Raw genomic sequence first — 16,320 nt, 5'->3', positions numbered from 1 at the left:
TAGTAACAAGTGGCATATTTTATTATGTTTTCCCAATAAGTTGATTGGGAACATTGCTGCTAAAATGCAAGTTACAATTCAAATGATATCACAAACAGAATACATAGTGAGTATTTTCAGATTTCAGCTTCCATATCTTGATCACTAAATGGAAAGATTCTTCAGAAGAACAGTCCCTTACCCTACATATAAAAGGAAAAGAACAATTAAAGATGCCATGATGATATCTATCAAAATAACTGGAAAACATTTTAAAACTCAATTTAGTGTACACTATTAACATGTGAAATACACAAATGAATTTGTATTGAACATTTCTATAAGGACATTCCATCTAGGAGAAGCATGATAAAATTCGTGTTGAATGTATGCTTGAACTAGGACACTACGAAGAAAAGAAACACTTTATGGAACCCAATTTCTAATGATATCATTATAACTAAGGGAAGAAGCTACATATTTGAATATTTGGCTTCTTATCTCCAAGATTTAAAAGGGCATTCCTTAACTACTTGGCCTAAATTTTCATACACATGATTTCTGTGTTTCATTTCAGAGATTTTATTTCTACCTAGCTAGCTAGAGTTCTACAAAATGATGATAGAGTAAGTCCAAGAAAAGTTTAAGTACTTGTTCTCAGACATGGAACAAATCTGAGAACATAACATTTCACTGCCTCTACCACATACCACAAAACATAAATTTTCCATATTGTAGAAATATCCTGTATATTTGTTAATTAGGAGAAAGTGGTAATTATAATGGTTGTAAGTAAAAACTCTTAATAAAAAACACAAAATTATTTTCAGAAAAAAAGTAGTTTTGAGAGGAATGAGATAGGCACTGGGAACAAGATGCTATGGAGGATTTAGGGATGAATACGAGTACTGGGACAGTCTCAAGATTTATGACAAGATGCTCCATGCCTTCAAAGCCTTAAAATTCCAACCTAATTTCTGATAACCTTCAAGAATAAGGGCTACCTAGAGAATGTTGTCTAAAATGTGTATGCTTTCTAAAAATCTCAACTATTCCCCCAAATACAGAAAGAACTATGAAATCTTTAAGAGCTATCTCCGAAGACTTATGAACCCTGAATCTGACAATCACTTGACATACTTGCTATCACTTTTTGCTATAAAGTATAATAAAGCAAAAACTTCATGAGATAATTGTATTTGAAAAGTACACAGCTACTCTGAAACATGAATGTAGGTTTTTAAAAGATCATTCACAAAATTACCTCAATCTAACAGAGCTCTTGTAGAGTTCCAAATCTCTTCCTCAGCAAAACTATGAACTCTAATATCACATATATAAAGACTGTTTGTAGGGTTCCTGTCAAATAGATTAATCTACGAATGCTTAATTTGAGCATATAAAAGATCTATAGTATATCACCTCTCATCTCCCTTAGGAAGAAAAATTAACAATGGCTCCAACTATTTTGCTTCCTTTAAGACCATGACTGGAGCACCAGTCAAAATTAAAATTACTAAAGGGCAAGTTGGAGAATAAAGCATTAAACAGTAGTTGAATAGTATTCTCAAAATTCCAGTTACTATCCTTTTACATCCTATTCTTTTTTTTTTTTAATCATTGTTCAAGTACAGTTTTCTCCCCCCTACTCCCATTCCAGCATCCTATTCTTTTAAATCTTTATAGATTTGCCAAGGAGATAAGAAACCTAAAGCTAAAGACTAAGTTTTAATGTATGCTATCTTCATATTTGCTGTTTCCCCAATAATCCGTAGGAACCAAATTTGAAAACCTTATGTGTTATATAAGGACTCTCACCATTCAAGAGTCTTCTATACCACTAAATTTGACCACTATTTTTATTTTAGGGAAGGGAAGATGGGGAAGAGGCAGGAGCATGATCAAACAAGCACTTTACAAATGAACACAATAGCACTACTATTCTAAGTACCAAACATTAATGAAACCCAAATCATAATGCTGAAAACTAAAAAATTAGACAAAACTTAAATGAAGAATTCTTTTTTTTTTTAAATCTTTATGGAACAGAAACCTTAGTTCATGTCTTCTGGTTGTCATCATCTTCCACTGAGCTGCACCTAAAACACAAAGAACAAGTAACAAGCAACTTTGTTTTTTAAAGAATATGTAACAGTTTTGAAGGCATAAGATGAACTGTTTCTAGTGGAAGTTAACTTAAATTATATAAAATGAAGCTATCAAAGTCACCAGAAGCATCATGTTATTCTGAGTGAAAATAACTACAAAGATTTGAATATGCAGCATATTATCACCAATATAAAATAAATAATGGTGGGAAAAATCTCTACCCATTCCATTTAAGGTAGAAAGCTGCACCAGTGATGCCTCATTTACAAGGCTTCACTCTACCTGAAGATGAACACCACCTTGTATTTATTTAAGTAAATCTAAATCATGACGAGATGGGGTATAGAATCAAAGTTGGCTTATTATATTATCTATCACCTTCCTGGCTGTAGTTCATTTCATGTCTTTAAATGGAGCAAAACCCACCAGAAGAATGCTGCTATTCTGATTTTCCATTCTTGAATGCACCAAAATGTGCATGCTTGTTGTAATTAGTGCCTGGGTGAATAAAAAAATCCCATTTACAATTTAAAAATATTATTTAAGCCCCTAAAATCTGATTACTTTCCATACTCCTCAGGGAGACAAGAATTAATCTTATAACCCAAACGGAAAATATTACATAAATTTCTGAAAATTCTCTTCCATCATGTTAAAAATACAATTCCTTTGTGTTGCAAAACCAAGCTGATTTACATGATTTTTGTTTTAAACTGTGGCTAAATGTTTATCTACACATGCTGTCAGAAATAACCTTGTTAAGAAGGTGAAGCTGGTGTCTCAGCAAATCAGACCCCTTGGAGAAGGCGTTGAATGGCCTGTGCCCCGTTTTCCTTTTTTCTCTTTCCGCACCATCAAAAGGAAAAGTGAGAAAATAGCAGAAACATTAGTTAAATCCTGATTTATACCCCATAACCTACAGGAATTATCTCACTACACTGAAAGCTGACAATATTTGTAGAATTTTTTGATGAAATAATTAGGATCCTAATTATTAATAAAATAATAAACTTTTGGCTAGGTTTACATCTTTATTAGCAAATAATTCTGTTTAAGACTTTAAGGAAGAAACGAAAGGTTGCTTTTAACTATTTATGGTTTACCTGACTTACCAGCACTGAAGACAAAAATTTTTAAAAATGGCTACAAATGCCTTGTTCACAAAAGACTTTATTATCTAGTGATGCATACTGAGAACATACAGAAATCTGCATGGTCCACTTCACATGCAGTAGAACAATCTTCACTTTACAATAAGTGAGTGTCAACTGTTTTATGCAATAGACAACACTTTAAAGTCACATTCTTAAAGAAAAGCTTCATTTACAAAAGAAATAAAAGGTAAAGAAGCAATTACCGCTTTTAAAAAGCAGCTGCTTTGTTCAAGAGTGGAAGGTTTATGCCTGTATTGAAAGACAACATGATCACAAATAATGAAAACAATGAACAAACAAAAAACACTTTTACCATAAACCAGTACACTTTCAAAATGACATACAAATAGTTAAAAATTTCATTATGTTGTCTAACTTTTAAATATGAGGACTTTCAATTATGCCTCAACATTTGTAATTTAGTAAATGAAAACTACGCATTGTTTCTATGTCACTAATAACTGTATTTAACAAAATGTATAAAGTCTATAGCAAGTTGATTTTAAAAAATTAAAGTTAATTAAGAAACAGTACACTGAAGGCGCTCTATCCATCAAGCGCATACTCTTTAAATTTTAAATGTGATGAATAGAACAGAAATTGTAACTATGCCACAGTTGCAATGCCAAAAAAATAAAACAAGATCAGTTATCACACATGCAGGGAATTCTGCCACAAAGCTAATATCCTCATTTGTCAATTGTTCCAATAAAATAACATCTTAAAACACCAGTGATGTTGATGGTTTAGCTTACCTTCAGTGTACTGAATGTTGTACACAACCTGCTTAAAAGAGGAGACCGTCCCTGCAGGCAGGCTCAAGAAGGAACAGACCCCTTCGGCAATGACTACACCAAGGGCATGCTGCTGTGGCCTGCACACACACACCTAGGAAAATGTGAATATAAACAGCATTTATGCTGGCCATTTTACCTGAAGACCAAAATGAAGCCAAGTCTGCTAAAAATAAATCAACCACCCAGTATTACTACTTATTTTATAACAGATGCTTTTGTCTTTTATGTGAACTGCAACCATATACATTAGCACTGTAATTTTGTGCAGTCTTGGCAGTTAAAACAACTTCTACAGTGAAATTTCACATAAGACACAAAACAGATTAACTAACATTTCTAAAAGAATATCACCCTTGGTGTTAATTCAAATATATCATGCTTCCTCAAATTTGCTGGAGAAATATTTATAAGTTTATATACATTAATAAACTGCTGTGAAATTTCTTCAGTCTTTGTATTTAATTACTCAAACCATTGGAGCTTCTTCATCTCGTTTAAATTTTTTCCTGGATAAAGGCATGCTGTAGGGCCTGGTTGATGCTAATTCGTTTGGCTGGGTCCAACATTAGGATCTGGTCCAACAAGTCCTTTAGTTGGTGCACTTTTTTACGTTGGTCTTCAGGAAGTCGCTGGCACCCAATCAAGTCAGCCAACAGGTCCTTAGTTGGATTAATGGTGCTCATGACAGTAACTTTCTCCTAAAAATAATTTTTAAAATGCGTATCTCTAAATTAAGTTACTAAAAACATGTAACACATCAGACTGTTTTTTTGTCTACCAAAAATACTAATGTGTAGGAATAATCATCTATTCATTTGGATATTTTGTGGCTGCCTCTATCTTCTACATCTTTTCAAGGAAGCAGTAAGAAAACAAATGAAAATGTTAACCACAAGTTAGTTATACGTTTTTTAAAAACATTATTCTGTAATGTAATTTTGTAAAAATAGTATCAGAACTCTAAAATTTAGTTAAGTAATTAAAATTTGAGAATTCAAAAATATTAGGTAATTAAAGAGAACAGTAAATGCTTGCTGTGTGAACTGTGTTTTTCCCACTCTGAAGCAGGGACAAACAGGTACACGAGTTGGCCCAGTGAAGTAGTAAGTGCTCTGACAGCTAGGAACACACGATATAATGGGGCCAAAATAAAGAAGTCCTTACTTCAACCTGGAGGTATTTAGAAAGGCTCATACAGAGTATGTATTTCACCTGAGCCTTGGAGCTGAGTACATTTTTAGGGGATGAGCAAATAAATACAGGAAGCAGATAAGGTCCGGATGGTTGTGAATGAAGCCACAGGGGTCTGGAACAGCCACAGCATACCCCTCAGCTATCTGCCAAGTGTGAAATGGTAGAGTTTACAGAGTACAGTGAAGAAAGGGGAAACTGTTGAAGATGGCAGCGTTCCTATCACAGAGGACTTAGTTTGTCACTGTGAGAAATTTAAGTATATTATCTAGGTAACAAAACCTAGGGAAGGATTTTTAAGCAGAGAATAACATGATCAAATTTGTTTTCAAAAAGATCACTAAGGTAGATGGGAGGCCAGATCAAAAAAGCGATCCAAAGGAAAGATGAGAAGGGCCTTAAAGATGACCCATAATAAAAATAAACTCATACTACACATTTTAAAAATCTCTTCATCTTTCTCATTAACTTGATGTTATTTTGTTCAGGAATTGGCCAACACCAAAAAGAAATAGTCATTTGCTAACAGTAAGATAATCATTTAATCTTGACACTTAAAAAAGACTTACCCTTTCTGTTACTTTATCAACTTCTATGTACATGAAGTTAAGGTTTTGATCAAAATGTTGGTCTTTGAATACGCCTTTCCGGATCATCTGGAAATAAAACAAAACTTCAACTTAATAACATGAAATTATTACATTTCCCAGGCAGTAACTTAAACCAATTATGATATCAAGTTCTGCTTTCACTATTCCAAATTGAGGATTAAACAAAGACTTAAAATCATTTGTTCTTGGATAGGAAAAGTATCACACAATTGGGGTTTTTTCTTTTTACAGTTAAGAAATCTAAAGACATTTTACAAATTATTCTCAAATAGCCCTAAAATGATACAGGATAGATCTCGTTAAAATACCAACAGCTAATCTCTGTGTAACTTATTCTAACAAGTCCACCATACATAAACTGAAATTATAAAAGTCTAAGATATGGCTCTCAGAAATTTTTGTAAGTCCCTAAAGTTCTGGCTTTGTGTTAAAAAAATTGATACTACAGCTGAAGCATTAAGGATGAGTATTTTTATGTTAGAAAAATGTCATTTCAAGTAAATTTTCTTGGTACCTTCCTTTCCCAAATAACTTCTAAACTTTAATAAACTGATTGCCATCAAGTTCTTCTTTCGATGTTCACCCATTCCTCCTCTGATGACTGAGCCCTTCCTTACATCTAACTAACCTAACGGGCATCTTTTTGCATTTCAGCTCTCAAGCATGTTTATGCTGTTACCAGTTAAGGCTGTGCTCCTAAGAACACTGATGCTTCTGAAAGAACAGACACATAAAACAGTATATATATTATATATATAGATTTATAGTATCTGTATCTATACATAGATATGACATATATCTATATCTCATATATATGTATACATATATACCTGTGTATATATAAAATATATATGGTGTTTAACAGTTATGTTCATCAATTACCTCTTCCTCAATTCCAATTCTACCCTACTGTCTGCTTAATTCAAGCGGGTAAAGAACAGCACAAGGACAGACTTTAGAAGGGAAAAGGAAAACAGAGTTCTATTCTCTTTTGATAGCTCTTGGCTGATTTAGAACCACTAATTTAAAGACCAGAAATGAGAAAGAGCTAAGGGAATCCCAGTAGCCACATACTTGCCTCTCTGCAACTGTTTTATAGCCATTAGTAATGAGTGTCAGTAATCCATCAGTCAGTCCATAGGAAAATAATGCTAAGACCTTAAAAAAAATACAAGCCCACATTAATGTCCTACCTTATTTGGCATCTTTCCTTTGAGATCCATTGCGAGCTTCAACATATGGTTATTGGTTTTGCCAGGAAATAAAATTTTTCCGGTATACAGTTCATATAAGGTGCAACCTACCGACCACATATCTATACCATAGTCATAGCTTTTACCTATAACTGGAAACAAAATGGAAGTTTAAATATATGATGATAAAAACAACCAACTACTATTTATTTCCATTAATGGAGTATTAATTTAGCTTGAACTATATAACCACAATCTTAATACCTTGCTTTGGCATTAGTTTCATGTTCTTTCCCATTAATTCTTAACAACTCAAACTTAAAACCTTAGAAAATGAGGCAGTGGGGAAGGAATTGAAGGGGCAGAGAAAAATGTATGTATCTTCTCTTTTTTCATTTCACCTTTGGTGCTAATCAGCCTCAACCAAGGCAACTGGAAAAAACGAAGGTCCTACACCATTCATAAATTTGATAATCAGACCCTGAGTAATCAAGAGCAGTCCTCTGAAGTCGAGGATTTTCCACACTGTTTTTGCTACTCTTGCCAGATATGATCAAGATTCCTGTCTCAACTACCATCTATTCCACTTGAGGATGAACTTGCTATGGTTCCCTTCTTCATGAATGACTTCGTGCAGCTGCTGAATGTGATGAAAACAGTACTTAGACATTAAATATGCTGTTTCCACCATAAATGATGGCCCAGGTCAAAGAACATTTGAAGACACTTACTGATTTCAGGAGCACGATAAAATCTACTGACAAGATAAGGAGTTATGTCATTATCCGCAACATGTGAAGCCGACCCAAAATCACAGAGCTTTAAAATAGTTTTTGATTCATTAACCTGCAAAACATTTTATCATGGAAGTTTAATTCATGTTAGAAATAATTAAGACAATCAGATAAAAATAATTGGCTTTGAGAAGTTATTTCCAATATTGAGAACAAAGTCACTCATTTACAAATTTTTTTATTTTATAACTCAATTTCCCAATTATGAAAATTTAAAAGCTACCAAATGTTTAATTATAACTAAAGAACTTTTCTCAGTGAAGAAATATGAAATAATACAAAGTAAAATTAATTTTAACCAACGCTATTTAGAAAAAGATGGGGTGGTAAGAGAAAAATACCACTGACACAAAGCATCTTCTAAAAATCCCCAGTACACCTGAATAAAGTCAAGTTACTACTTAAGGAGCACAAAGACATTCATTAATAAGGGATCAGACTTAGATTAACTTTCAGTTGCCAGAAAATTATGATGGCAACGGAAGAAGGATGATTCAGAATAAATTTGGACAAAAATGAAATAAAAACTTTCACTGGAAGCTGCTAGATCATCCCAAATTTAGCAGTCACTTGAGTCTAAAAATTATTAAATCCCTTAAATATAAGGTATTAGTTAAGAAAGTGTTAAATATACTTGGCGAAACTGATAAACATGAGCTCTATATTAGTCATTTGTTTCTTTTTTCCTTTGTAAATACTTCAACATACACAGTAACAGTGACATCTGCTGAGAAAGGCTGGAGCTGCTCCCATGATTGCTGCCACTCATGAGTCAGAAGCATGTTCAGGATTAACAAGTGCAGATAATTCATATTCCAGAGTCCCTTCCCCCCTTCAAAAGAGACACACACAAATTCCGAGTTGGGACTTGAACTTGGCCTACTGTTCCCACCCAAAAGAAACATAACACTTTAAATAAATAACCCTAGGCACTCTCTACTGGGATGTGCTAAAGCTTGGTCAGTGTTATAGGCTGGTCCATTACAGATACCCATAGGATTAGGCTAATGATAGAAATGATTATTTTTAACTGACCCAACAATAAGCATTCTTTTCATCTGGGGGATCAATAAACAGGTAGCTTCAAAAGGAAAAGTACTTTCAAAGCTTGTTAAAGTATCAACTGTATTTAGCTACTTAAGAATGCAGTTGCACCTTGGCCAGGTGGCTCAGTTGGTTTGGAGTATTGTCTGTACATGAAAAAGGCTGGAGGTTCGATCCCCGGTCAGGGCACATACCTAGGTTGCTTGTTTGATCCCTGGTCAAGGCACGTACAGGAGGCAACTGACAGATGTTTCTCTTTCACATCAGTGTCTGTCTGTCTCTCTGCCCCCCCTACCTCTATCTCTCTCATATCAATTAATATATCCTTGGGAGGGGATAAAAAAAAATGCAGTTGCAAATAGCAAGAAAAAACCCAGGACCATTTTAAAATTAGGACCTACCAATGGAACTTTTCGATTGGCTAAAATGCCTTAAATGATAGCAGGGTGCACTTTTAGGTGCATTTGGGTGCACCTACATTTAGGTGCACTTCAGTCTGGCTATACATCTTCTACCCTCTCATGAGGAATGTGATACTTCTACCACACTGATAGCTCAAGTCATCAGCTAAAAGTTGTGGATTTACATTAAACAGCTCCACGTGGTCTCTGATACCTATTTTTCCTTCTTGAGGAAGAAGGGAAAATATTTAGTGTCAGAGTCTGTGAAAATCTATACTAGTTTAACACTAACTCAAAGAAAAACAAAGTTTTAAAAACAAGAGCTTCTAAGATACTGGCAAATGTCTTATTCTTTAACCTCCATGGTGATTACACAGATGATCACTGTGTAATTATCTTTAAACTGTAATTATCTTTGAAATTATTTTACAATTTAAAAAAGAAAAAAATTGAGGTAAAAATCAACTATTAAGTTGACTAGGCAAATCTACAATTCATTCATAATGTACCTACCATTTCACTGTAATTAGCTCCTAAAGACAAGTTACATTAGATATGCAATACATTATAAACTCAGATCAAACATACCAAAATGGAATGCCTCATTATTAATGCAGCAATATAAAAGGAAATACTGTATTTGTGCATTAATCATTACATTATAATGATATATATTTCTAAATTTCAAAAACATAAACATTGTGAATCTGCATGCTACATCAGAAGTTGTCAGTTAAAAGAGGTCAAGACCATGAAATATGCCTTTGAATCTAATATCTAACCAGGACTAAGCTTTAACTATGTTTGGGCTCAGAAGGCACAGCTTCTAAAGCAATAAAGACTAAGGGGAAAAAAAGAATGACTCCTGGGCATGTTTAAAAACTCCACAGATCTGCTTATGAGAAGGAAGTACTCTTAAATATCCTTAGCTCCATCAGTCTATAAAATTAAAGAACAAAGAAGTGCAGACATACCTTATTTCAAAACAGCAACATGTGCAGCACTTTTTTCGCCCCAATACCAGAGAAAGCCCATCGTTACTATTATTAAAGCACTTTTGGGATTTGTGTGTACTGTGTGAATCCACAATCAAAAAGAAAAAACTGGGACAGTGGCCCATCTCAACTTTCTTTATGGTTTAAAATTTCATGGCTCAATTACCAAAAAAGTAAAAACTGGTAAAGTCATTTATAATGGGTAATACATACAGTAAATTATTCTTCTCCGATCTTATTTCTAGAATAATAATAATCTCACATTACCAGTAAGGTGGTATATGGGTATACAAGGCAACCTGGCTATTTGACTTACCAGGATATTATCTGGCTTGATATCTGCATGTAGAATATTGCATCGTTTAAGGAGTTTCAATGCCAAGAACAACTGCTGACTATAGGATCTTACAGCTTTAATATGAAGACCAACATCTTTACCATATTTTTTCAACACCTCTCGTAAATTCATACTTTTAGGAAAGACAAAAATGGTTCAGGGTTAAAATGCAAAATGTACATTTAAAAAAGCAAAACATTTAAGCATAAAGTAATATTAAACCCTAAATATGGATTACAATGAAAATATTCTGTTCAAAAACCCCAGTCCAAAACATTTAATAAATTGTTCTGCAGTGAAATTAGAGCATATGGAATGGTGTGCACATATCACAATTTTCCAGTAAAACTCAATTTTCAAAATAACTAGAAGACAGGCAATGGTAAAATTCATATTGATTTTAGAATGGGTTTATATTTGAAAGCCTAACAACAAAGCCATGCTTTTGAAGATCAAAATTGTATTTCTAATTCCCCTATTCCCATTTCTTTTCATTCTTGCTTAATCCTTCCTTGAAGTACTCAATTTTCAGAGAATTTCTCTTGTTGAGCTGAAGGCTAAAAGTGATTAGTAACTGGCACATAATGTGCAAACAATGTTTATACATTAATGAGTGTCAAAAAGTAAGCTCTTAACCAAAAGTTAAAAAAACAAAAACTAGGGCACAATGAAAAAAAAAAAAAAATCAAATACCCAGAAAATCTGTCATGTCATTCATCTATAGCAGCAATTTTCAACCTTCTTCATCTTACAGCACACATAAACTAACTACTAAAATTCTGCGGCATATCAAAAAAACATATTTTGCTGATCTAACAAAAAGTATAATTTTGATTCACTCACACCAGACAGCTCTTGTTGTGTTGCCTGTTGTCATATTTTTATTTGACAATGTAAGGGAAAAGAGGTCAGTGCCCCTCACTAAGTAGTCAGATACTGAACACTTTAAGAGTTCTTGCGGTGGACTGGCTGAATATTGATGAATCTAAAGTGAGGATGGTAGAGATAAAGAAGTTTAATTTTCAGCATAGTGTGTAAGTTTTAACACTGTACCTGAGAGGCTCAAATACGAGACAGAGATGCTGTTTGTGATAAAAGTGTCTGAAGAGCCGTAAACAATGAAATTTGTCATCAGGATCAGCATCATTAAGTTTCTTCAAGAATTCTAGTTCTTTTAAACCAGTTTTTTGCCTGAAATAAAAAACAAAATTTGGTCAAAATTAAATACATGCAGAATTTAGGAAAAGTAGCACATGTTTGCAAGTTCCAATCTGATGCACCACAGGTGATACGTTAGTTTGTATTTTTTAAAAACTAGTAATAATAAATCTGTTAAGGAATAACAAGACTCTATCATTTACACAATACATTATACCAAATCAATACTGTTTTCATGATGTTAATTTCCAAAATAGCCAATCAACAACACAAAAACACTGAAGAATAAACCCACCTTGCTTGAAGGGAAGTCAATCTTGCACATTTTATTCTTAAGTCTTGACATAAACATTATGTTATACAAAAGTGGAAACCATACTATGTACAGTCTTGGTTCCTTAGGAGTCTAATTAAGGAATGTCTCACTAAATATTATGTGGCTATCCTCTGAAATTCTAGTTATAATTTGTCAATAAGCTAAATTTTTAAAAGTCAGTGTCTATATTACAAGGGTTGGGATAACCATCAAAACAAAACAAAAAAAACTTTTTAAGTCTAGGGTGGTTTAAGACTGTACTATAAATCTGCAACATTTCTTTCTAGTATTTCAGAACCAAGAGCATAAATTGACTTTAATACCAGCTTAGTGTGTGGTATAGATTATGCATTAAAACATGTGTGGCAATTATGTAACTATTCTATTAAAGGAAAAAGGCAAAAGATAAAAGATACAAACAATTCTCAGATCTAAATAAACCAGCTTTCCTCTTTTACCACCACATGCTTATCAGTGGCAACTAATCAATATAATCCTTTTATTGATTCTCTCCTCTGGCCTTGAGTTTAAGATATTCATAGCAAAAGATGGACATTAGCCATGCAGCAGAAGGAAGGAGTCTAAGTTGATACTAGTGTACATAGTAGGTACTGAAATACACTGAAATATAATCAGCCTACAATTCTAGTACTTCACATTTAACACATGGCTATAAACTAAAAATCCCATCAAAAGAACGGCTTCTGCCCTGGCTGGCGTAGCTCAGTGGATTGAGCGCGGGCCGTGAACCAAAATGTTGCAGGTTCGATTCCCAGTCAGGGTACATGCCTGGGTTGCAGGCCATGGCCCCCAGTAACCACACATTGATGTTTCTCTCTCTCTCTCCTTCCCTTCCCTCTCTAAAAATAAATAAATAAAATCTTTAAAAAAAAGAAAGAACGGCTTCTGTCATTTTATAATTGCAATACTTATACAGATATTTACTTTTTTAATGGCACTTAAACATAATTTTGATTTGTGAATACCTGTGTTGTTAAAGGTTTCATCATATATTTTTCTGAACTTACATGAGCTCATTGTTTCTGATGATCTTTACAGCCACTTCTTGGTTGGCTCTTGCATTATCTCTGGCTCGTACAACATTACTGAACACACCTTGACCAGTGTAGCCATACACATTGTAGCGCTTATCTAGTACTTCACCTATGTTCACACCTAAAGGATTAAGTTAAAAAATTAGAATTTTGACCACACAGATTACCAAACAAAACTATGAGATATACAAAATAAATTTAAAAGTAGGAAACAGTGCAGTCACTTAAAACATGTCAAATTCTACTGTGTGCTTAGTTTCCTAGACACCATAGAGAATCAAAGTCAGGCCTCCACTGGTTAGTCTTTCATAATGTGGTTAAAATTGCACGCCCACTTATAATCACTACAAAGAGAGAGTTTCTGCTATCCATTCTATCAAATGCTGATGATTTGAACACTGGATATGGAAGAAATGTGCTGGCTGAAATGTTTCCAGCTGTAGTCCTGCATGACCAATACAAGTTCCTTATATGTTGTTTCTCTTGTTTTCAGATCAAGAGGAGAAAGTGATGGATCCCTTCCTTCTCAGGGATTATCTAATGGCTGAAAACAACCGTGAATAGAACTAAACTGCACACCAAGTTTTTACCTCACTTCAATTTGTGATGCTTCTGGGCTGCTTACTGAAATAAACTGGGATTCAGCAGCTGCTAGATGAGCCACTTTTTAGGTGACGGCACTATGATGTGACTTTTAGGGTTCTTCAGTGTGTGACTACATCAGCCACATACTTTTACAAAATGTTACAATGAACTCTAAAATTAGAGCAGTGAACTTACGATAATAGCCTTCTGCATCAGTCCAGTTATCCCTGAGGTTAGGATTCTCTTTGAAATCTTTTCCAATGCCAGCAGCCCGAAGACGAGCACTCTGAAATTAAGAAGGCAATATGAGCTTTGTAACCCACTAATCATGTGGACATTTAAAGTACTTCCTTTAAAACAAAAATGGGTGAAACCAGCTATAATTTAATAAAAACATTTCATGCCAAAATAAACTCTTACTATATAACTCATGTAAAACATGACATAAATGAAATATGATCACCAGAGTCTCCTGTATCACAATAATGTTTAGGGAAAAAAACTAACAAAGTATCTTTAAAAACTTTCGGGAACATGACTAGGATATAAATGAAAATAAAAACTCAAACCAGATCTGATTTTCCATAGCTATTGATAGAGGACAAACATTATACATGGGCACTCAGTTAACAATCAGTATACAACTCTCCTACCAATTCTCACATTTCTTTTACTGCCTTGTCCATGTAACACCCCTTGCTTGTCTTCCCACATATGTATGAAATGTCACTGGCTGTACAGTTAAGCCTATGAGGGAAATTAAGAGTTATCTGGCACTTCTGAAGAGTCTTTATCACACACCACTCCCCCGCCCCATTGCAAAATATGTATGTGACACATTACTTAAGCCAATTACCAATGTGTGCTGAGTTCTGGGCATTGGCTGCTTATCCTATCCCATTTTTAATTTTCCTGTTATATGTTTATCCTTCCCACCTCCTCTTACCAAAGCTTCCTATTGCTCATGTTCTCTTACTTTTGAACGTTTGTTTTAAAACTTCTTCAAGAAAAGGCAGTGATAAAAATGGCTAAAGGACCAAAATTTCTTAACTCACTCTATAACATTTTCAACAATTCAATGATTTCTATTAGGCTCCAAACCCTTAAGTTCTCCATCACCTACATATAAAAGCCCAAAATGAATTGTTTTAACAAAGGCCTGGAAATTGCTGATGTCACCTTATCTCACCTAACTACCATATACAAAAATACACAGTGTGGAAATCTAAGAAAAAAGTTGTTTCAAGTCACAATCAAGTGACTTGACCTTCAAGTCACTCGGTATTTATTGGGTTGGCCAAAAAGTTCATTTACTTTTTTCCATAAGAAAACTCGAGTTGCACTTAAGTTATCTTTAACTTCATTTGAAATAATTTGCTTACATTGTATTGTGACAGCTGTCATATCAGTGTGGGCTTTAAAAAAAACATCAAAATTGGTGAATTTTTGTGTAGCCATTTTAATACTGAATGGAAGAAAATATACATTTTCAGCGTGTTATGTTTTCTTTATTATTTCAAGAATGGTAAAAACACAACTGAAATGCAGGTAAAGATTTGTGCAGTGTATGGGGAAGTTGCTGTGACTGATTAAATGCGTCAAAAGTGGTTTTCAAAATTTCGTGCTGGAGATTCCTCACTGGATGATGCTCCACGGTTGGGTCGACAATTGAAACATAACGATCAAACGGAAACATTAACTGAGAACAATCAATGTTATACCATGTAAGAGATAGCTGACATACTCAAAATATCCAAATTAATAGTTACTGGTAAAAATGAAAAAAAAAATGTGTCTTTTTATAAAAGGAAACAACCATAGGGACTTTTTGGCCAACCAAGTAACTCTTCATGAAGCTCTCAAACTGTTGTGCTACATTTGTTGTAAAATTCTGACTTAATTTCAGACTTAGAGAAAAGTTGTAAAGCTAGTACATAAGTTCCCAGATACCTTTCACCCAGGTGTCCAAATGTTAACATTTATTAATTTGCTTTATCCATCTCTCTCTCCCCCTCCCCCCTCCCTCCATTTACACACTCATGCATAAATGCATACTTGTTATTTATATGTGTTTTGGGTAACAGTTGTGTTTTTATGATTGAAAATAACTTACATCAAAGTATGCAGCAAACATATCATCAGATTCTGTAAACATATCAGGTGCCAAAAGCTTCTTCTGAGAAGACCCTTAATGAAAATTAGCATTAATATTTGAAAAATGAAGGGATACAAATTAAAGTACAAATAATGGAAAACTAACAATAGCAATTCAAACTTTTTTCCTCTTGCACATCAGTTTTTCATTAATAATCAACTTAAAATCATTTTATAACACTGAAGATATACAAAGCCATCCACTTTTTCCTAAAAGGGTACATTTCATAAAGTTGGAAGATCTACTACCATTCTTTCACCAATGTTCAATTAGCATGCTAAAATAGCTAAACAACGATTATGTATTAAAATGAAAGCTCCTCTTTAAAAATTGTATTTCTAAATTGCAACTTAAATTGCAAAAGGTTAATACCCCATTAAAAATAGATATAGGTCTATATATATTTCTCTCCTAAAAAGTCTAACCACCCCATTAAAAAACAAACA

The 16,320-nt window shown here is 33.8% G+C and overlaps 1 protein-coding gene across 10 annotated transcripts in view; it reads right to left on the bottom strand.

Moving 5' to 3' along the window:
- The window catches only part of PRPF4B (pre-mRNA processing factor 4B), a 35,223-nt gene continuing 18,903 nt past the window's right edge, over positions 1-16,320 (bottom strand). For 2 of the 10 annotated variants that reach the window (XR_004903317.1, XR_004903318.1), the window contains exons 7-17: positions 15,833-15,906; positions 13,915-14,005; positions 13,108-13,255; positions 11,659-11,796; positions 10,585-10,738; positions 7,766-7,880; positions 7,035-7,186; positions 5,800-5,886; positions 3,446-4,737; positions 2,033-2,930; positions 1-182 (exon numbers count right to left, since the gene is read on the bottom strand). Coding sequence is in view for 1 of the 10 variants with exons in the window: in XM_028511737.2 (XP_028367538.1) it covers positions 4,534-4,737; positions 5,800-5,886; positions 7,035-7,186; positions 7,766-7,880; positions 10,585-10,738; positions 11,659-11,796; positions 13,108-13,255; positions 13,915-14,005; positions 15,833-15,906 (1,163 nt within the window). In the remaining 9 variants the exon portion in view is untranslated. Of the gene's footprint in view, positions 183-2,032; positions 2,931-3,238; positions 4,738-5,799; positions 5,887-7,034; positions 7,187-7,765; positions 7,881-10,584; positions 10,739-11,658; positions 11,797-13,107; positions 13,256-13,914; positions 14,006-15,832; positions 15,907-16,320 lie in introns of those variants that run through there. The other 8 variants (XR_004903314.1, XR_004903313.1, XR_004903311.1 and 5 more) reach the window with 8 other exon arrangements.

Source organism: Phyllostomus discolor, chromosome 5 (assembly GCF_004126475.2).
Source record: "Phyllostomus discolor isolate MPI-MPIP mPhyDis1 chromosome 5, mPhyDis1.pri.v3, whole genome shotgun sequence".
Classification (NCBI taxonomy): Eukaryota; Metazoa; Chordata; class Mammalia; order Chiroptera; family Phyllostomidae; genus Phyllostomus; species Phyllostomus discolor.
This window is presented reverse-complemented; position numbering and strand designations above follow the sequence as displayed.